Source organism: Rhinoderma darwinii, chromosome 6, assembly GCF_050947455.1.
Source record: "Rhinoderma darwinii isolate aRhiDar2 chromosome 6, aRhiDar2.hap1, whole genome shotgun sequence".
Classification (NCBI taxonomy): domain Eukaryota; kingdom Metazoa; phylum Chordata; class Amphibia; order Anura; family Rhinodermatidae; genus Rhinoderma; species Rhinoderma darwinii.
Window position 1 is genome coordinate 111,263,259 of NC_134692.1, and position 23,587 is coordinate 111,286,845.

Here is a 23,587-nt window from a genome sequence, read left to right on the forward strand (position 1 = left end):
CCATTGAATTGCATAGGTCCGTGTGACGTCCGTTGTTTTAACGCGCGTAACACGGACGTGAGATACGCTCATGTGAAAAAGGCTAAAGTCTGAATTCACACATGCAGCATTTTTAGCAGCAGTTAGGAATGAACCTAAAATAAAAGAAAAGTATAAAGGAAAGACTTCTGCATCTCCTCTTTATTGGATCCCCTCCTCTATCTGGCTCAAATTTTTTTTATAAAAAACTACAACGAAAACTGCATTTGTGAATCCAGCATAGCAGGGGACCTGGTTGTATATAGGAACTTGCACAACGGAGTCACAGTAAACACTTGTCAACCCTTCATATTTATCCAAATCACCATGGCCCACTGCCCCCCCCCCCCCCCCCCAAAGCCCTGTGGACCCAGACAACTGCCCGAGTCTGCCTGGTTCTGATGCCGGTCCTGATTATAACTAAAGAATGCAAATTGGAAAATTGATAAGGTAAATGTAATGACAGGGATAGGGAAACAGACAAGTGAGCCCTAATCTACCCGCCACTCAGTCCCTGCCTACTTGCAACGACCCGCCCTAGGCGACTGGGTACAACTGGGCGACGGTCCCTACACTCAATAAGTGCACGACAGACAAGGAAACACAGAACAAAGGGAAACGGGGCAGTTGCCCACGGCAACACCGTGAGCAACAAGAGTAGTAAACGAGCCGAGTCAAACCAGGAGAGTACGAGGTGCCAAACGTAGAGCAGGAGAGTAGTGAACAAGCCGAGTCAAACCAGGAGTGTACGAGGTACCAAACGCAGAGCAGAAGAGTAGTCAGTAAGCCAGGGTCAATACGAAGCAGGGACAAGTAGTTCAAGAAGCTGCAGCAGGGCCAGGAAACCAACAGAGAAGAATCACAAGCAAGGAGGAACAGGAAAGGCAGGTATAAATAGACAGAGGGCGGGAGCTAGCTCCGTCTGGCCAGGCTGTGATAGGCTCTCCCACTCCTAAGCCTGCCATCCTGAGTGGTGGAAGATGGAGTCAGTCTCACAGACGTAGAAGCAGGTGCAGACTGATTACCTATGGGCGTGGATACAGAAGCTGTGCCTGGCAGATCCTTAACAGTAAATGTCAGATTTCCACAGTTACATAGTTAGTATGGTTGAAAAAAAGACACATGTCCATCAAATTCAAAGTTGGGAAAAGGGAAGAGAAAAATTTCTACACATTGAGGCCTCATGCACACGGCCGTGCCCGTAATCACAGCCCGCATTTTCGGCCTGTGCTTCCATACAAAGTATGGGAGCACGGCCCGTAAAACGCAAAAGATAGGATATGTTCTATATTTTGCGGTACATTTCCATGGCACGGACACCTATCCCTAGCGATACGGAAAGGCATCCACGGCCAATAGAACTGAATGGGTCCGTGATTGCGGACCGTATTACGTTCCGCAATTACGGAGTTTTTTTACGGTTGTGTGCATTGGGCCTGACATAGGAGCTGATATTTTTTCATTCTAGGAAATTATCTGAGCCTTTTTTAAAGCCATCTACTGTCCCTGCTGTGACGGCTCCTGCGGTGACTATTCCATAGATTCACAGTTCTCACAGTAAAGAAGGCTTGTCGCCTCTGCAGGTTGAACCTTTTTTTCAAGTAGTAATCTTATTTCACATTTTATTAGAAGAGGATGTAGACTTTAAGTATAAGAGAGTTACAATGTGGATTGTTCATCTGTGACCGTACCTTCCTCATTCATGCAGGATTTTCTTTCAGTCTGACCTCTGGGACTTTGGATTTTTTCCAGAACATCTACTGTCACAAGGTACAACTGGGAGCTGATTGAAAGAACAAGTAATCGATCATTTGCATGTTCAAAATCAAAGTCGACATGGGTCTGCATGACAAGTTTGGCTTTCTGGAAAACATGCATCTAGGCCCCCCCAGCTCAGGTATTCTCCTAGCATATCAGTAGCTAGATCAAACGTAAAGGTATACCGTCATTTCCAAGACCTTGATTCAATTTCTAATGTTTGCTTGTGTGCCTAGAAGTGCTATAATATGTATGGCTGCACCATGACATCTAACTGGATGGGGGGTGCAGTAGGAAAAGGATACATGTATTGATAGATCTCCATGAGGGATACCAAATCTTATATGGATAAGCAGCTTGTAAATAAATCATTACTTTCTTTAGCCACTGTCCCTGAGATCAGGTCTCCGGGAGAGAATTTTAACATAACATATACTATATAAGCAAGTAAGAGCAATATAAATTGCTATTTATATAAAAATATAGAACTTCCTGAATGAATAAGACATAGGGCCAACACTTTTATCACACATCGATTAGCTAAAAATGTAGAGGTGTACATGACGCCATAGAATTCCTTGCATGTTGGTTCATAGACCATACGGGGCTAAGACAAATTAAATTGGTCAATCCTTTACATGGATTAGATGGGAAATGTGTCATTTTATAATTGAAACTTTATTCTGCTTCAAAAATAACTAAGCTACAGGAAAACAGAAACAGGGAGAGAACCTCCAGCTCACCGGTCTGCGTCTCCAGCAGCGTCACTCGGATCCCCGCGACGGCCCGCGGTATGGAACAGCAATGTAGGAGAAAGAATGATCCAGCGCTGATGGTAGTTTAAAAGGGAAATGAGAGTCCCATGTTTATTGAAGAAAGATCTTAAAATCGGAAGGGAGACGCAGTCCCAAGGTGCAAGTAGTCAGGGTAAATACCCAAGCCTACGCGTTTCGAACGCGATCTGCGTTCTTAATCATGGCATGATTAAGAACGCAGATCGCGTTCGAAACGCGTAGGCTTGGGTATTTACCCTGACTACTTGCACCTTGGGACTGCGTCTCCCTTCCGATTTTAAGATCTTTCTTCAATAAACATGGGACTCTCATTTCCCTTTTAAACTACCATCAGCGCTGGATCATTCTTTCTCCTACATTGCTACAGGAAAACACCATTTCTCAATAGGAGCCATTTAAAGGAAAAGCATTAACATCTTACAGCATCATTCTGAATCAACCCCCACTTAAAGGGAATGTATCACCTACAGTTTTTTCAATTTAAAATCGGATAGTTAAACATCCTTTATTTTCTAATCTGTTTTTATTTTCTGATTGTATATTTTTTTAATTCTATCCTGAGATGATGTTAACAGCATTTAGTATATGCTTTAAAGCAGCCATGTGGACTATAGGAACAAGTGAACAGGAGGGGACATCTATGGGAGAGTTTTCTGGGCATGCTTGGTGACCTGTGTAGAGGTCATTGTGCTGGAAGGAGGAGGAGGGGGAGCTGTGTCCATCACCTATTGTCAATGGTGGATCCTGTGTTATCTATATAGAGGTGTTACCTGTCATTGTAATCCTGCCTGTGATGGTATGAGATAAAGTGATCTCTACAGAACAGGAAGTGTCAGTCTATTGTGAGGCTCAGTGGCCAGAGTGAAAACTGCAAGAATTTAGGATTCTTTTTTTTTAACATAGATAATGACATAACAAATAAAAAATAAGAAATCACTAAATCTTAAAAAGTATGTTTAACATAAAAACTTGATTTAAACAATAGGTCATTTTCTGATGACACATTCCCTTTAAGCAGATACAGTGTGGAACTAGAATGTAGATTTCAGAAGGAAACCCACTACTTTGTCTTCTACAGTGACAATATTGAAGACAGTCTGAAGCATCAGAGAATATCATCTTAAATAATGCAATGTAGTATGTGGATGAATTATAGTTGTGAAAATTATCTCATCGAGCTAGAATTACAGATGCATTCACTCTGCCTCTATTTAGTCCATGTGGGGTTGGTATTTTAAAACAGGAAAAATCCCCGCAGAGAATTGTAGGAAAGATTTTACTACGTCTCTCTGATCCACTCATGTTTTTATCAAGAAAATGTAATGATCCTACATGGACTTTCTGTAAAACTGTGTGAATTCAGCATAATATCATACTGACACCCTTCTTACATCAGTTTAAAAAATATATCTGACATGCCCTCACCCATAGAGAAGACTGTGTGGGCAGAGGGAATGATATCCAAAGCACATTAAATTGTAGTGCATACGTATATCCTGCAGATGTCACTGTTCTAATGATGGTCAAGTATTCTGCAGCTGGCAAATACTTCAACTAAGCTACTGTCTATAATCAAACCCAAATGTCACCTAACAACATGAGTCAAGTAAGGGCCCATCTGTATTTTATTGTTTGATAATACTTAGAGGGAAAAAACATGTATTTCCTATACGTAAATTATATTTGAGATTTGCAGATGATTATATTGTATCCTCTACTTCTGTGGAAACCAGTAAGGTGACCCACTATAGTTTAGAAGTGCTTGTGCATATTGATGTGCCCCCCAGCACTTCAGATTTAACATTTGGCCACTAACCCCCAGAATAGGTCGACATAAGGCAAATATATATTTCTCTACTTTATTTTTAAAACGTGAGTTTATATGAGAAGCTGGGAATGCAAGCAGCAGAGTACCTGTCTTTCTGAAAGTTTTTCGGTAATACATAAGCATTCATATTTGGTGCTCCATTATTTAATACACCAATTCTGTGTAAATGTACGTGGACCAGATCCCAGATACTTCACCTGTAATCTAGTATTTCCATAGATTCTTCATGTGTGTTCAGGAAAACCTTGAGATCCTGTCCACGCTTCATATGAATACCGCCATCTAAGCTGGTCATGATTCTTACACCTGTTACCCATTTCAGGCCAATTTTCCCCAATGTTCCTGTGATTCCCATATGGGCAGAGAGCTGGAGTAAAGCGCTGCAAACAGAAAAGAGCACAAAAATCTCGTGATCTAGTAATAAGCATCTTAGTGTAGATCTCTTGCGACCTGAAAACAGTCTTGTTCATACGTTCAAGTATACACAATGGCCCACATCTATAATGCAGTTTACATCAGGTTTTGGCACAAACGGTGAAAAAAACTGTTGCAAATCACGTGTGACTTTTCTCGTCATCTGCCAAATTCAAAAAGTGACAAGAAAAGTGAGCGTGGTCTCCAAGGAAACGGAGGGGGGGGGGATTTATTAAGACTGGCTTTTTATATTCTCATCTTAATATAAAGAAAGTTGGTGTAAGATGCAACACATTTATTAAGGGGAGAACGTGGCCGTGTGTCATCCATTCCATTCTTTACATCGGACATAAAATAAAAAAGAAGTATACTTACCTCACCACTCCCTCAGCATTTTGCAGCTCATACAAGATCCTGATGCCAGGCAGCGTCAGGGCCTTACATGCGATGCACCACTCAACATCATCAGTCCTGCATCACATAGAATGACCTGACACTGCCTGGCGTCAGCACATTGTATGAGCTGCAGCAAGCTGAGGGAGTCTTAGGGAACACAGAGGGGAGAAAAGTAGTGGTAAGGTGAGTATACACTTTTTTTTTTTTTTTACTATCTTATATAGATTTCTGGCGTAAATTATAATAAATTTGGCTCTGGCCCCTTCTTTCAGGAAGCCCCACCCCTTTTCACAATAGAGCCGAGGGTAGCATAAAAAGGCCAAAAGTCTCAATTTACAGCAGTTTTCTACGCCATAAAACTGGTGTAGAAAGGCTGATAAATTCTTCCACAGTATGATAGCAGGCATATATTTGTTTTCCATATAGAGGAATGCACTTTTTAATAAATTTGGCACAAATCCATACAACTATATTTTTAAGTAAATGTGGGTCAATGGCAATTTATTTTCATTATTGAGAATGTATACAGTAAAGCCCCATGCACACGACCGCAAAAACGGATCCATTCACTTTCATTGAATGCGGACACCTTTCCGTAGCACTACGGAAGGGTGTCCGTGCCGCGGAAATGTTCCAGGAATTATGGAACATGTCCGTTCTTTGGCATTTTGCGGGCCGTGCTCCCATACTTTGTATGGGAGCACGGCCCGAAAATGCGGCTGTCAGTCGGCGGCCGGCCGTGCCCGCAATCGCGGGCCGTGATTGCGGGCACAGTCGTGTGCATGGGGCCTAAATCTTATATCCCAATCAATCTACTATTGAAGGCAATGTTTGGGTTAAAGTAAAATATCCATTTACAGCCGTCAAATAACAAGCATTTATGGGAATATCAGACATGACAGGACTTTTGATAAAAGCACACTGAGCAGAGAGGTACTTATAGTATTATAGTTAAGAAGGTTCAAAAAAAGACACATTTCCATTTCCAAGTCTAACCTTTAAATCCTACCATGTTGAAGCTCCTGGGCAAAATATGAAACAGGGCCAAAAAACATATCTCCCAACTTTCAAGAATCACAAAGACGGACAACTGATGCTTCCTTTTAAGCCACGCCTCGAATCCTGCACAGCCGGTTTAGTCCACACAGTATCATTCCCCCATAGTGGCTTCCCACAATATAATGCCCCCATAGAACCCCCACACAGTATACAGATGTAGCCAAGTTTATATTGACTCTGATAACTTGCTGCAGCGTGATATCACACAACAAAAGCCATTGAAAAGTCATTAAAAAAGTCAAGTTAAAGTTTTGACACTGTGTATTTAATGCGTTAAAAGTCAACATAAAGATGGCTTCATCTGTAATGCCCCTATAGCTGGCCCCCATACGGTATGATATCAAATAGTGCCTCCCACACAGTATAATGCCAAATAGCTGGATAGTGATGCCAGGGCCTCCAACAGGAACGGAATCCCCAGCCAGAGCGTCGGCACCACTCTGGCCGAGGATTCCGCTTCTGGACAAGGGCTCCCTCTAGGAGCAGAATCCCCGTCCATAGCGTCGGCAATGCTGTGGCTGGAGATTACTCTCCTGGAGGGAGCCCCTGATGTCACTAGTGATGTCAGGGGCTCCCTCTAGGAGTGGAATCTTCGGGCAGAGCGTCGATAAAGCTCTGGTCGGGAATACCACTCCTGGAGAAGCCCCTGGCGTCACTGTCCATATATGGACAGTGACATCAGGGGCTCCCTCTAGAATTGGAATCCCTGGCAATAGCGTCTGCAGCGCTCTGGCCAGGGATTTTACTCCTCGACAAGGGCTCCGTTTAGGAGCGGAAACCCTTGCCAGAGCGTTGGCAATGCTGATGCGTCCTTGCTTCAGCATTGGATTCAACTGTATCTGCATCTTGAGGACGCAGATACAGTTGACACCGGGATATAGCACCAGCCACCCGGGACACCGCCCAGAACCCGGACTGTCCTGCTGAATCTGGGACGGTTGGGAAGTATGCCATAAACTAGCACTAGTCACTTAGAGTAAAAGTCTCTTAATTGAGCAAAGGGACCTTCTGGACCCTATGACACAAAGCATGCATTGCTTACATTCAGGTAATCCCCCTCACAATAATTGAGAGGAATTTACCTATCTGAAAATAAACAATAAGAATTATGGTAGGAGGTATGGTAACATATCTAAGTTTTCTCACCTTGGTTTAATATATCCATTTATGAAAAAATTTTGCTGCTTTAAGTCCATATTTCCTCTGATCTTGATGCTGGTTGAAGCAGAGGCATTAATTGCAAACTGAACTGGAAACCCAGAAATTGCTGGAAATATAACACTGTCTGCTGCCAAGGTTAGCCTTCTGTTGTATTGAACTTCTTGGCCCTGTAACAAACAATGGCACCCAGAATAAAGATACTGGAAAATATTCTTATATCCCTTAAAACAACATATTTTATAGATTATACATAGAATTATCCTTCTTAATTTAGTAACTTTGTAAATACATGTAAATAGGCAGATATATTAAGCACTCTACTCCACATTTCTGGCATAATAAGACTCAATTTGCGTGAAAACTTATTTTTTGCACAAAGTGGGCAGGGCGTAGTTGAAAGGAGCGTAGCCTGTCACTGCCCAAAAAAATGACTATAATTTACTTGAGAAACTGGTATAAATTATAGCAAAATCAAGCTCGAATCTAGTGTAAATTTCTCTTTCAGGCGCATGGACCGCCAGAGATGGGACTAATTTATTAAGAGTTGTGTGTCTCATGATAAAATAGGGGCATCTTACTCCAGTGATTTTTATATTAAGTCTGGCACATGAAATGCCAGTCTTAATAAATCTGCCCCATTGTGTTACTTTTATTTTACTTATACTCAGTTACAGCCTGTATTGCAATTCAGAGGTGCATTTACAATTCTGCAGGCTTCAGAGCTGACATCTCCCAGAATTTCTTGCTGGGTCAATGTCTGCACAGACCTTGTTGATTGTTTTCAATTATATGTAGCAGAATTGTGTGTGCTGCTCTGTATAACATGGGCCGTATTTCAGGATCAGTACATGGTAAGTAAGTACAAGGTAAGAAAAGCAATGTATTTACAAAGTTACTCAACTTTATACGTAAATTATATCTATATGTAAGTTGGAAAATGGTGTGTAAGGTTGAGCATAAATTTTAAAGGGGTTACCTAGGTGATACCTCTTAATGACTATAAACTACACATAAAGGGGCTGTCCAGGTTGAGGGCTGTTTTTTATACTGATAGCCTATCCACAGGATAAGTCATCAGTATATGATCGGTGTGTTTCCGACACCCTACCCCCGCTATCATATACTGATGGCCTATAAAAAACAACCCCCAGCCTGGACAACTCCTTTAAAAAAAAAAAACTCCTAGGAAAGAAACGCTATCTCTATATAAGTTTATAAAGAAATAGAAGGTGACCACACTGTTTCAGCAGATCCAGTATGGTTTCCTTAGCGAGATTATATTGTATGTAAAATTTTACCTGAATTTCTCTTTCATTTAAAGAATACAATTGTTTTGTAGACTATTGTATCAAGTAGTGAAAATCCAAGACCTCACTGTTTAATGTACAGAGAATTATTTCAATTTGAAAGCAAAATCTGCCTGACAACTTTACCAAAAATAGAGAATAAATATTACTAGCTTTCAATTGTATTGGTGCCATAGACTCAGCTGTTAAGAATCATTGTGTATCATATCGAATACAATATGAATAGTCTAAGCATTTGGGATTTTACCGTTGTAGCAGGTCATGTGAGGCACACATAGGAAAGTACATAAATTCAGAAAGTCCTTTAATCCCTAAATGAAATTCTGAAATTTTATCATGTGCTTCTTGAGAACTACTGACTGTCACAATACATATCTAACACGAATGCTTATACCTTAAGGAGTTTTACTGTAAGTTCTGCCAGGCTCAAGGAGGACTGTCTCACTGTGTCTCTTACTCCCTCGCAATCCAGGAAGATGAGCTCATTTCCGAAGATCTTCATGCTTAGCCCACATCTTAGCTCTCTCTTATCAGTCATTCCTTGGGTAAACTATCAGATGAAAAAGAAAATGCCATTGATAACAATCTGGTCAGGGTAAACCAGCATCTCTCCTTAAAATGATGCATAAAATGTCTTCACTGCAGAACTATAGGCAGAGATGCAACTAGATGCTAATGGGTCCTAATGCAAAATCTGTAATAGAGCCCCACAACTGTCACACTACGTTGTGTGTCTCGCTGCTAGTACTTCCGGCTGTCTGTTGTAATCTGTGGGGTAGCCTGGCAGCTAGTGTTCAATTTCCCTGCAGTGCCCCCACAGGACAAATTAAGCGTAACACAGTACCTATTTAAATCAATGGACTGTCTGTATAAAGCAAGGGCAAGCTGTGTTATTCTGAATGAGAGATGCTTTTTGTATGTCCTTTCCGTTCTGGCTTATGGATAACGGTCCTGAACAGACTCTCCACTATTAAGAAAGAATGCCCTAATACAGTATTTAAAAATAGGTTTTCTAAACTAGGCAACTCATTTAACAGAACTCTGTTAACCCACAGTTCTCTGCAAAATCATAGATAGCACATTGTGATATTGGGATAAGTTGTGAAAACTGATCAACTAATTTTCAATAAACTCAACTTTACTACACTTACAAATTCATCTGCCACTACTTTGATCTCATTACCTCCACAGGGAATTAGTTGTCATATTTAATATGCCCCTGGATTTTGGTGTCTGCAGCTTTATATAAATTCACAATAATCATATTTAAAATACTTCAATTATGTTTTAACTTGCAGCTGCATCTATATCTAGTGATAACCCCTGGGACTATGACATGTGATGCACAACGGTAGGGTTGTGGAATCTGCCCTTTTACACAGACAAGGGTAAAAGGTCTGTTTGGCTTGGATAAGGATGTAATACTTCATTACCTTCTGCTGTACTTCATTAAATTTGTTGTACTTTCCACTTGGACAGCTGTGCTTGGATTTCTTGACTTTTTGCTGATCAGACTTTTTTTCAAGCAGTTCCCCGGGGTTGTACCTCTTAGATGTTGACTTTCTATCAGTAGGTAATGTTACAGTCTCCATGGGTGGTTCAGAACTGTACTGCTTGTCTTCCACATCTTTACCCACAAGAATTTCATTTAATGTTGAAGAGTGATGACCCAACGCTGACTTGAGAAGGTCTTCTGCATTTTCTAAGCGTATTCCAAGCTAAAATAAAACATTAAAGTAAAGTAGTCATGAATGAACACCACCAAATCCCATTGTTGGCTGTGAACACATTCATTTTAGTAGTTAATTACAGGTGAGGCCAAGTTGTTCATAGCTATTGTAATATATTGCAGATTTGTATGTAAAATGTTGAAACAATGGGGGAAACAAAATTACGAAATTAATGCCTGCCATTTAATTTCCAGAGTTGACCTTTTAAGGAAAGACTTGGATAACAGGTGCCGGATATCCAAAGATGACCATTAAAGGAGCCTTAAAGAGGCTCTGTCACCAGATTTTGCAACCCCTATCTGCTATTGCAGCAGATAGGCGCTACAATGTAGATTACAGTAACGTTTTTATTTTAAAAAAACGAGCATTTTTGGCCAAGTTATGACCATTTTTGTATTTATGCAAATGAGGCTTGCAAAAGTCCAAGTGGGCATGTTTAAAGTAACAGTCCAACTGGGCGTGTATTATGTGCGTACATCGGGGTGTTTTTACTACTTTTACTAGCTGGGCGTTCTGACGAGAAGTATCATCCACTTCTCTTCAGAACGCCCAGCTTCTGGCAGTGCACAGACACACAGCGTGTTCTCGAGAGATCACGCTGTGACGTCACTCACTTCCTGCATCGTGTCGGACGAGCGAGGACACATCGGCACCAGAGGCTACAGTTGATTCTGCAGCAGCATCGGCGTTTGCACGTAAGTCGATGTAGCTACTTACCTGCAAACGCTGATGCTGCTGCAGAATCAACTGTAGCCTCTGGTGCCGATGTGGCCGACACGATGCAGGACCTGAGGCAGGAAGTGAGTGACATCACAGCGTGATCTCTCGAGAACACGCTGTGTGTCTGCACTGCCAGAAGCTGGGCGTTCTGAAGAGAAGTGGATGATACTTCTCGTCAGAACGTCCAGCTAGTAAAAGTACTAAAAACGCCCCGATGTACGCACATAATACACGCCCAGTTGGACTTTTACTTTAAACACGCCCACTTGGACTTTTGCAAGCCTCATTTGCATAAATACAAAAATGGTCATAACTTGGCCAAAAATGCTCGTTTTTTAAAAATAAAAACGTTACTGTAATCTCCATTGCAGCGCCTATCTGCTGCAATAGCAGATAGGGGTTGCAAAATCTGGTGACAGAGCCTCTTTAAGGAAGCACTCTGGCAAAAAAAAAAATCACATATTCTGCTAACTCACCACTGATATACAAGCAGTGTCATTTGTTTCTTGCCAAGACAGTTGCATCTATACATTTTTAACCATTTCATTATGGGCAGCTGTGTCATGTGATCTCAGTTTGACCACCAGAATAGACCATGCTCTTATGTGTAGACAGGAAGTCACTCTCCCCTGTGTGGCTGACTCCCTGTGGACAACAGAATATCATCACCAATGAAATCCCTAATGGCAGCTCTGGGAACCCACCGCTCCTCGCCCAGCTCCATCCTCCTTCTTCCTTTGTATGTCTTCCATGCATATAGTGTTGCTGAAGGGATCATTTCTGCATTATGTAAGGCACCAGTGCAGTAAAATAATAGGTGAGTCCATACAGTGATTAGCTGCAGAGTTATAAACCTCCCCTGACTGCATATACTATCTGTATGTCCTGTGTGCAGAGAGTCCAGTGTATTTCTGAGATGCTGCACTCCACTGCCTCCTGTGTAAAAACTGATGTGCACAAATATATCCCAGGCAGGAGACAGAGGAGGCAGGCTGAAGCTACATAGGATACACTGAGACTCTGCAGTATGAGTACAGAAGTTTTATCTGACTGATCTATCCCTTGCTGCACTTAGATAGGACTCAGAGTAGTGTAAGTGCAGTATGATGAGACTCCAGCCCCTCTGCTTCTGCAAAGCCAGAAGCATCATGGGAAATGTAATCTGCATTAGGGGAACCATAGGCACCAAGATGGCAGACAACCCATAAATGGCACATGAACTAGAACAGGTGTACAGAAGGTATATATACAAGAGCCTCTACATTATTATTTAATAATAGCCTATGCTGCACTATATAGGCAAATACAAATTGCTGGAGTGCTTCTTTAAAGGCTATGTACACTTTTGAACTATTTAAAAAAAAACAAAAAACATTGTTTTAGGTAACTTTAAGCAACTTTGAAATAGTTTTTATTTAAAAAAAAAAACATTTTTTTGAGATACAGCTCCTATGTCTCCTTTATACATAGAAGCTATATCTTTCCGTCAAAGCCGATTCTGTCAGGTCAGCTGAACTGATGGCTCGGCCGAAAGCTGCTCCTGAGTGCCTCTGACACGCAGATTCCAGCTAATAACGATCAAAGTTCATAATCCAGAGACACGCAGGACCAGCTTTCAGCTAACATTGTTTTATTAACAAAAAAGTAAAATGAGTTCAAAAGGTGCACATAGCCTTTAAGGGTTGTCACCAGGCTGTCATATAAATCTAAATTGTTATAAAATTAAAATGCAGCCCCCCCATAAGCGGTAAAATGGCTGCCATTAGAGGTAGTCATCTAGTTCTCTCATCTGTTGAGGATACCAAGATAAGCCAGAGCCCGCACTCCTCATGTTTACATTGTTAATTTGTTTCATTACAATGTAATGTCTGATTCTTTCTGTACATGTACCCTCTGAATTATAAAGTGCTGCTGAATACATTGGCGCTAAAGTTACATTGTTATATAGGATGAAAAAAAGACACAGGTACATCAAGTTCTCAATCAATTACACATCTTTCATTGCTAGAGGGGTTATAACTCTCAATGCCATTCGGCAGTAAATAAATCTTTATATTAACAAAGATTATTATTATTATTATCATTTTGTCTAAGCAGATGTTGTCCTTCACCCAATATTGATTTGGCCAAAAACGTTGAAAAATGTCATTAATTTCTTTTGACTTTAATTCAGAATACCTTCCATGGTATAGCTAAGTACATATGGAATACTGTAATATGTTCTAAACATACCAGAGAAACAAAAATAAGTTTTATACTGTTTTCATGGTTCTTTCTCTAGTAACCCGAACCTAGGTACTGTAGTAATGGTATTGTGTCTATAAAACATATATTACAAGACACTATTTGCATTATTACATTTTAAGTACTAATATTATCCATCCATTCTATGCTTTACATCTCAGATTTTGCATCTTATGTTTCTTCCAAGGTGACCAAGAAGTTCTTTAACTTTAACCCCCTAACATTCACATTAAAAATTGAAAAAGCCTACTGAAAATGTCATATTTTTTTGGGTAGATTTTGAATTTATGTCTCAAGTAAACATAGTTGGCTCATAATTCAGGTGCCTTAACCCCTTCCCCCTGCATGCATTCTGGGCCCTAATGAGCAAGCAATTTTTATAGTTTTTCCATCATCACATTCCAAGAGCTATAACTTTTTTATTTTTGCATCGACATAGCTGTATAAGGTCTTGTTTTTTGCGGGACAAATCGTATCTTTTAATAGCAAAATTTTGGGGTACATATTATTTATTGATTAGCTTTTATTAACTTTTTATGGGGGAAATAGAAAAAAACATGAAATTTCACCACTTTTTTGCGTCCTAAATTTAAGCCGTTTACCGTGTGGTATAAATAACACAATAACTTTATTCAACGGGTTGTTACGATTGCAATGATATCAAATTTGTACAGATTTTGGATGTTTTACTACTTTTACACAGTAAAAAGGTTTTGGGCTTTTTTGCGGGACGACTTATAGTTTTTATTGGTACCATTTTGGAGTAGATGCGACTTTTTGATCACTTTTTATCACATTTGTTTTAAGTCAGGATTCACAGAAAACAGCAATTTTTCGATTGTTTTTATTTTATTTTTTACGGCGTTCACCGTGCGGGTTAAATAATGTAATAGCTTTATAGTCGGGGTCGTTACGGATGCGGTGATACCAAATATGTGTAACATTTTTGCTTTATTTTGTTTTTTTTAATAGTAAAGCATTTTGTAAGGGGAAAAAGTGGGTTTTTCATTTGTTTTTCAATTTTTTTTATTAACTTTAGTAAACTTTTTTTTACTTTTTTACTAGTCCTACTAGGGGACTTTAATATGCGATCATCCGATTGCTTTTATAATACACTGCAATACTTCTGTATTGCAGTGTATTACTGCCTGTCCATTTAAAACGGACAGCTCCCTCTCTCTCTCCAAAACCACTCAAACGCGGCGCTCGCTATTGAGCTCCGAGTCTGAGGGGTTAAACGGGTGAGATCAATACTAATATCGATCTCACCCGTTCGACCCGGGATGCCCCCAGCCCTCGGCTACCTCTGGTAGCTGAGAGCAGGGAGATTTTTAGTTATTCTGATGCAGCGCCGTGAAAAGGCTATTGCATCAGAATAAAGCCGATCAGTGGCCGCCGTGAAAAGGCGTATTGGTGGTCACTAACGGGATAAGTGCATTTTAACCCCTCTGTGACAACTAATTTTAGCCTTAAATGGACACAAACTTTTCAAACAATTTATGCTAATCTGATACCTGATATATATCAAATTTGTAATTTACTTACTTCTAAAATATATTTGTTTTATCCATGCAAAGTATGTGTGAAGTTACTGCCACTACGTCTCTCCCTACCTGAAATCTGCTGTCCACCCCCATGTTGTAGTTCTCGCTGAATAATCTACCCTTAGGGATATATCGTATTATTGTTACAACGTAACCATCGATGTTTGATTCATTTAACACTTTAGCATAAATTTATTATGATATAGGTGTATCAATAATTGTTTTTTTAGTGCTTTTGCACTTTACATTGACACTTTTTAAGGTAGTCAGCTAGACCAATCAGTATGTTTTAAATAAAAATGATTATATTCCCATTTATATTGCATATCTGAATTTGTGTTTTTAATTATTTTTTATAAATATTTTTATATTAATGCTTTTTTGTATTTTTAATATTATTTCTCGTTTTTATATTAGATAATATTTGCACAGGTGAGGCAGGGAACCCCACTTGTCACAAGTCTGCACTAGGCTATTCCTATATGTGTTTCTCTCCAGATCACCTCTACCAATAATGGAGATGTATAAGTTCAAAGGGTATAGTGCTAGCGCTATTGGAAGACACTCTAGATATAACTACCAACTACTAGCCCTACGCGTTTCTTTACTATAATGCTTCTCTGCAATAAATCATCAGGGGCCTGCAGAGTCACTGTATTCGATCTTCTAGAATTCTAGAAGACTAAGTGTACAATGCACAGATCATGGGGTCATGCATAGCGTGGATATAGATGCTGGTCACCCACTGTTGTCAAGCAAAATCAGTCCCTAGTTGCAGATCAGAGGAGATGAACTACAGAACGTGGGGGTGTGTCTCTTCACTGCCTGCCAATAGAAGTCTATGGAGAGGGGTGGGGAGAAGAAGGTTGGCGTAGGAACAGAGAGACACAGACGCTGTCCATAGAAGTCTTGTAGAGGGGAGGGAGAGCAGGAGCAAAGTGAGAAAGTAACAGATGTGCAGCATCTTCTGGTAAGATTTATATCTCACCCCAGTACTGGATTTTCAGCTATACTGCTAATCTTTGCTGTATAATGTCCTCCATGCTGCTGCATCTTCTATATAAATGTGATAGAGTTAAGAGAAAGGATTCTCCACTTCTCTGTGTGCAGTGCATAATATACATGATGGCCATAAGGGTCCGCCGACTAGCTCAAAGACGTCTGAGAATTAGGGATAGCACCTGAAATTGGGAAAACTGCTAAAAAAAAAAAAATGATACAAGTCATATAATGGCTGGAAATAGTGTTATTCCTCATGTACACACACATATGTCCACTTATTCTGAAAAGACACCTAAAAATTTAGGTACGCTTCAAGGACCATCTATTCTGGCATTGGTTTTTAGATGTTTTTGGGGGTGTTTAGCGTGCGGGATAAGTAATGTATTTACTTTATAGTACGGTTCACTACGAATGTGGCGATAACAGTTATGTTTAGTTTTTACACTCTTATTTTTTTCCATAATAAAACATTGTGTAAGGGAGTAAAGTTTTTTGCATTGTTTTCTGTAAAACCACTTAAATGCCATGTCAGCATTGACCATGGCATCTAAGGGGTTATACGACTGGGTCATGGAGTAAAAATAAAAAGCACCCGTATGTGGCAATCAGAGAGCAAGTATGCTCTGGTATTGATAAAGGGGGGCAATATAATGAATACAAGTCCATGTTACCCCCCTGGTGTCCATACAGGGACAGGAGAAGGATCGCAGACCCCCCTCCTCTCCCTGCCTGCACGCCCCTCTCTGTTCACACAGGCTGAAGTGAGAGCAGCAAGTATAGTATGTGCAGCTTCCACTTCAACCTGCTCTACCTCAAGCTAGATTGCGACTAGAACTGTAATCCAGGTTTTGTTTTAAAGTCAAGACATTGCAGCTCTGGCCACCTTCTAGTTGGAGCTAGAGCCTTTAGAGTAGCAGCTCCCTCTGCACTCACACTGCCCAAGCTGTGTTCAGGCTAAACTGTAGTTTTGGGTTTTTTACTGCAACTCGAGCACGGATCAGGCTCAACCGGGGGTTAAGGAAAATCAGAATTAACTAAAGTTTAATATAAAAATAGTGTAGGAAAATGTAGGCATCATATAAGACATGCACCACAGACACTTTAAAATAAACTATATAAGTAGGTAATGTAATGACTCACCTCCATTATATTTACTGCCCGTCCCAAAGTGTGTATGGTAATGTTGGCCATTGCAGAACGTGGAATGAAGGAGGATGGTGTAAAAATCAATGAAGCCTCCATATTAGCACCAACAGATTCTGGAGAGATTTTTTTAAAATATAAAGAACAAAATATGTTCATATAGGCATGCCAAAGTAAAAGGAATAACACAAGTAAAAAATGTACCATAAAATGGCACATTGTGGCACAAAATGCAAGTGTGATATGTGCTAACATTAAAACCTATTGAATATAATAGTTATTAAGCCCAAGGTAGGTTTGAATTTACCTAAAATTCTACTGGAAAGACATAGTCATGAGTATATCATGTAATTCCATATTTATTCCTTATGTAACTATATTTTAATAAAAAAACTTACCTTATAGTGAAGAAATAATAGACATATTTAGGACACTGGAACAGAAGATGTTTTTTTGCGATCCCCCAGCAATCTTAGATGTCATAAGTATTCACGAAAAACAAGCACTTTTAATAGCAGATAAGTCTAGCTATACCTTGTAAATATCTTCACTGCTGAGGAGCATGGATACCTCCCAACATTTTAATCCCAAATAATATGCAATGTTAACTAACATTGCATATTGTTTCTAGCTAACCCGGTACTACACTATTTTTTACTGTAATCCCAAATAATGAGACATTTTGTACATGCCAATGGTGTATAAAGGGGGTGCCAACAACCTTTTATATGCCAATTCATATAAGCCCCACCGATTTTTAGTCCAATTTGTTGAATAATAATGCAAGAAACAGAACTGTAAGGGTATGTTCACATGCAGTGAACAAAAACATCTGAAAATACGAAGCTGTTTTTAGGTGAAAACAGCTCCTGATTTTCAGAAGTTTTTGTAGCAATTCGCGTTTTTTGCGGCGTATTTTACGGCCGTTATTGGAGCTGTTTTTCAATGGAGTCAATGAAAAAAGGCTCCAAAAACGTCCCAAGAAGTGACATGCACTTCTTTTTCGCGGGCGTCTTTTTACGCGCTGTATTTTGACAGCAACGCGTTTAATTACACCTCGTGGGAACAGAACACCGTAAAACCCATTGAAAGCAATGAGCAGATGTTTATAGGCGTAATGGAGCCGTTTTTTAAGGCGCGATTCGAGGCGTAAAACGCCCGAATTACCTCTGAAAACACTGCGTGTGAACACACCCTTAGGAGGAATACTTTTATGTGCCAGTTTGCTAGTACAGTATGATGGGTAATGGTCTTGTACCTGAATGAACTGTAGCATCTGAATATGTGGAGTATTTCCATGATTCACCCTCGAAATCCTTGGTGAGAATGTCATCAGGAATGGCATCTGCAATGGCTTGTTTTAATGGATCATCAGATTCTAGGAGTTGTGACAGGTGACTCCATACAAAAGACCCCACTGAAATGACAACCGTAGGTTATAAATGACCGTAAAACTGGGGTTATCTGCAATCGAACATACATTTTTTAGGTTTGGTGTACAGCTTTAAACTTTTAGCCTTGTCCTCACATTAACTACCTTAATAAAACTCAATTAAGATGTAATAATAGAGGCTGTTTTCAGAATTATCAGAAAATGCAAATCTTAAGAGGACATCCTCTTACAGACATAAATTTTCAAGCCATTTTATTTCCATCTTGAAAGCAGGTCTTGTGTGAATAAATCCATTCACTAATGAAGTCGTTTAATGTCCTCTCCTGTTTCTAGAGGCCAAGAGAGACATGACAAGCTGCCAAGGCTTCTCTTTAGAATGCCGGAGTTTGTGTCCTTTTATCCTCGGTAAAGCAATTTAGTTTAGGAATTGATAACTAGATTAGAACAGCGTACATCAAGAAATAGACAACATTTACCAAGCAATGACATTCCAAACATCGTTGCTTACTCTCTACTGAAATTGAATAATTATAACTCTGGACTCATTTATCAAAAAAGCCTAACATAAAAAAATTGGCCCTGCCAATAGCAACCAAGCACAGTGCAACTTTCATTTTCTCAAAACAGTTTAAGAAATTAAAGCTGAGATCTGATTGTTTTCTTGCAAGGCCAGTTTTCCTGATAGATAGTTTTGATAAATAAGGCCCACTGTGTATAAAATGGATTGCCTGGGTTTTGGAACTTAGGGTATGTTCACACGCACTGTTTTTAGATGCAATTCTGGCATTTTACGCCTCGAATTACGCCTGAAAAAACGGCTCCACTACGTCTACAAACATCTGCCCATTGCTTGCAATGGGTTATACGATGTTCTGTTCTCACAAGGTGTAATTTTACGCGTCGCTGTCAAAAGACGGCACGTCAAAGAAACGCATGTCACTTCTTGGGACGTTTTTGGAGCCGTTTTACATTGACTCTATTGAAAAACAGCTCCAAAAACGTCCGAAAAATACGCCGCAAAAAACCGCGTGTTGTTAAAAAACTTCTGAAAATCAGGAGCTGTTTTCAGGTGAAAACAGCTCCGTAATTTCAGACGTATTTTGCTACGGCGTGTGAGCATACCCTTAAAAGGTATAACCAGCAATTTCAGATGGACAGTCTGTACTGTGCTGGACAATCCCAGGTTATCACATGGCTCACAACTACACTAGGGGCAAGTTATTCTCGTTGCCAAGAGCTCCTGCAGTGCTTCTCAATGGATGTCGGAGGTGCTCAAGAGCTGGACACAGCTGTCAGCTTTAGATAATAGAGGCGGTGGTCCCACAGCAGGAGACCCTCCATCAATTAGCTCAACATGCCCTGAAAGCAGCATATGGAAAGCAAAAGTCCAAAGCAGACAACTCCCTTAACCCTTTTAACAACCGAGACATTTTTCATTTTTACGTATCAGTTTTTCACTCCCCGCCTTCCAAGAGACATAACTTTTTTATTTTTCTGTAAATAGAGTGGTGTGAGGGCTTATCTTTGCGGGGGTAGGTGTAGTTTCTATTGACACCTTTTAAAGTACCATATAATGTACTGGGAAGCGGAAAAAATTCTTGGTGGGGTGCAATTGAAATAACCTCAATTCCTCCATTGTTTTTTGGGTATTGTTTTTACAGCTTTCACCGTACGGTAAAAATGATAACTTAACTTTATTCTGCTGCTCAATACGATTACAGTGATACCAAAGTTATATAGTTTTTTTTATATTTTACTACTTTTACAACAAAAAAAAATTTGTTAAAAAAAATAATTGTTCTGTGTCATCACATTCTGAGCCATAACTTTTTTATTTTTTGGTCAATTGAGCGGCGTGAGGGCTTATTTTTTGCGGGACGAGCTGTAGTTTTTATTGGTACCATACACGTTTTTGATCACTTATTAAAAAAAATTTGAGCGTTAAGGTGACCTAAACACAACAATTCTGGCGTTTAAAAATTATTCTTTTTTACGCCGTTATCCGTGCGAGTTAAATAATGGTATTTTGTAATAGTTCCGACTTTTATGAATGTGGCGATACAGATTTTATTTATTTTTTACATTGTACTTGGGGAAAAATGGGAAAAGGGGTGTTTTTTGAACTTTTTATATTTATTTTTATTTTTTTACACTCCTGAGAAATGTAGACAGAGAGCAGACCTGGGGGCATTCATTAGGCCCTCGGGCTGCCATGACAACCATTGGCGCCCCTCGATAGCACTGCAGGGGGCCGTTGCACTATCGGAGGTAGCCGCTCCCTCCTTCTAACGGTTTAAATGCTGCGGTCGCTATTGACTGCGGCATTTAACTAGTTAAACGGCCAGATACAGCGCGATCCCTGTTCCTGGCTGTTAGAGCAGCGTGTCAGCTGTGATACAGCATTTTTCTTGCGTTGCATTTCCGTGTGGCATCCGTGTACTGTCTTTTTAAGCGCATATGTCATCCGTATGTCACACGTTTTTTCCGTCAGCAAAAAAAAAACTGAAGGTGTTTTTGTTTTTCTCATCATTTCTCTAGCAACTGTTGCGTGAATCACGGACAGCACACGGATGTGCGTCTGTGTGCTGTCCGTGATTTTCACGCACCCATTAATTTCAATGGGTGCGTGATGCGCAAAAAAACGCACAAGTATAGGACATGCAGAGAGTTTCACGCAGCGGACACATGCTGCATGAAAAACACTGAATGCCTGAATGGCCCATTTGAATTGCATAGGTCCGTGTGACGTCCGTTGTTTTAACGCGTCTAACACGGACGTGAAATACGCTCGTGTGAATAAGGCCTAAACATGATGAGGCTGCAGCGCTTGTACAAGCGCCATGGTCCCTGATCGGCGAGGGTGCCGAGAGTTGGAACCCCCACCAATAAAATATTGTTGGGAAATCAATTTTAAAATCAGTATATCCTTAATATGGCAAAAAACTGATAAAAAGAATAAAAAATGAAAATATATAAAAAAATATATATATATATTCCCAGCCCCATATACTTTGGATAGGTAAGAATATTTTCTGCCCCCACACCTTTATGAACTATATGATCTAAAGTTGAATGAAATAATAACTAACTTCCCCCTAAGCTACAGCCTCAAAATTATATTATTGTGTGACTTTGTCTGAGGGTGTAATATTAGATAAAAGGCTCACAGTTGGCAGTAATGGCTTTGATTTACAAAGCTGAGCAAAAACTACCTGCTAATGACAGTTGCTGTCACTCCGACTGCATTTTTTTTTTTAAAAAAAAGAGGAATTTCCAGTGTTATATAAATAAAGCTTAATCATTTTCTGATGAAAAGTTATTCAACATTCTAATATCATTTGTTTTTCAATTCCTTTCCATTTTCAAGATATCTGAGTGATGTCAGTGAATAGAGCTCTCTCTTATATTAAGCCATAAACCTATGTCATCAGGACGGGTTGTCGGTCATGAATATAAACATTAATATTAATAGCATATTAACCAAAACAAACTAAATGTTCGAAGCAACAAGAAAATTCGAGGTTCGAGCCTAGGATCCCAGTGTTGAAAGAAACCAGTGATAACTACTGATCCATTAACAAATCTAGAATTCAGCAGCTATAAAAAAAAAAAAAGCCAATTAAAGCAAGGAGGACATTATCATATCCTATATAGTCAGATTTTTCATTCATGTCCTTTAGATTCATAAAACAGAGCTGTTTCTGAACACCTAGATTGAAACTATATGTTAAATTTAGTACTTTTAAGATTTGGCATAAACTGGGCAATAACGTTGCCGTGCTTTATGATCAGTGTCACAGTGAATGTAAGAGATGTATATTTTTAGCCCATACTCTCCGGCCAGAAATTACTTCTCTCTCCACTCATAATTAGGAGATTTAAAAGCAGTGAATCAACATGATGACACTACACACAGGGCGCCTCACTTTCAGCCAAACCACTTGGTATGTTCAATTTTTAAAGGAAAAATAATACAAGATAATGGGGAAATTGATTAAAAGTGTCATAGGATGCGTGAATTTACATGTCTGCAAATATGGTGCAAATTGCAAATATGGTGCAAATTTAGACATCTCTTACAATTATGTACATGCACATCATAATGCATTAAGGGGCTAGTTAGTCCTTTTTTAAATCGTCATATAGACGACAACTTAAAGTTCCTGGGCAACTATGCAAAATCTGTAACAGGAACCCCAATGTTATATACAATTCATAGTACTGATCTCCTGTTATGTAGCAAAGGAAACATCCTGGAGAAACTGCAATCTCAATCACTCAACATGCCCACAGTGATGTAACACAACCTGGATAACGTATAAATCATACATTTATGGCATATCCTATAGATCACTCCTTTTGCAATACCAAAATAACAATATGAAAATACACAGCAAAGTAATTTGGTCCCCTTTCTAAAACAACATACTTTACACTTTCTGTTCGCCGTGTTTCATAATTTCCACCTCAGCCAACAATAATGGCGTATATGCCAACCACGTCTGATGAGCTGTTACTATAATACCCATAGATGAAATACTCAGGAGAACAGTCCACATGTGTGGCCCTCTCGCCAGCTGTCACTTACACTCGCTTTTCCTAACAGCCTAACCTGCAGGTATAATGAGACTGTGTTTTAGTTTTGGACGTTAGCCTCACTATTAAAAAGCAGGATAAAGATCATTCTTTCCATGCAGCCCGTTCCACGAGAGAGTTGTGGGCGATTTAATTAAAAAAAATCTAGAACAGCCGCAGACATGAAATGGTTAATAGCTGGCATACTGACAATTTTCTAGTTGTAGAATTTTAATGACTTGGTTGGCTTGCCAGATTGCCATGACCAATGTCTTACGTCAACTACTGTTGGATCAGAGAGGCACTATTCATAGAAAAGTCGAGATGCACAGCGGTCAGTCATATTAAAACTCTACTGAAAGTACCGCAGTGTCCTATATAAGAAAGGAACAACTGCTCTGCTACCCACGAGATGGAGCTTTAGAGATGTTTCTTGTTAAAGGGCTGGGGACATCACATGCTCATTCACGTGAAAGTGGGGGGACGAACCATGGAACTGTT

The 23,587-nt window shown here is 39.7% G+C and overlaps 2 protein-coding genes across 2 annotated transcripts in view; both read right to left on the bottom strand.

The window, feature by feature from the left end:
- Positions 1-9,277, bottom strand: part of LOC142655659 (uncharacterized) — a 235,042-nt gene extending 225,765 nt beyond the window's left edge. The window contains exons 1-4 of the mRNA XM_075830110.1: positions 9,130-9,277; positions 7,414-7,595; positions 4,596-4,778; positions 1,710-1,801 (exon numbers count right to left, since the gene is read on the bottom strand). Coding sequence (XP_075686225.1) covers positions 1,710-1,801; positions 4,596-4,778; positions 7,414-7,595; positions 9,130-9,273 — 601 coding nt within the window. The 5' untranslated portion in view covers positions 9,274-9,277. The remainder of the gene's footprint in view (positions 1-1,709; positions 1,802-4,595; positions 4,779-7,413; positions 7,596-9,129) is intronic.
- A 637-nt stretch (positions 9,278-9,914) lies between these two features.
- Positions 9,915-23,587, bottom strand: part of LOC142656620 (vitellogenin-like) — a 138,400-nt gene continuing 124,727 nt past the window's right edge. Inside the window, exons 14-17 of the mRNA XM_075831547.1 lie at positions 18,377-18,535; positions 17,116-17,234; positions 10,169-10,453; positions 9,915-9,974 (exon numbers count right to left, since the gene is read on the bottom strand). Coding sequence (XP_075687662.1) covers positions 9,915-9,974; positions 10,169-10,453; positions 17,116-17,234; positions 18,377-18,535 — 623 coding nt within the window. The remainder of the gene's footprint in view (positions 9,975-10,168; positions 10,454-17,115; positions 17,235-18,376; positions 18,536-23,587) is intronic.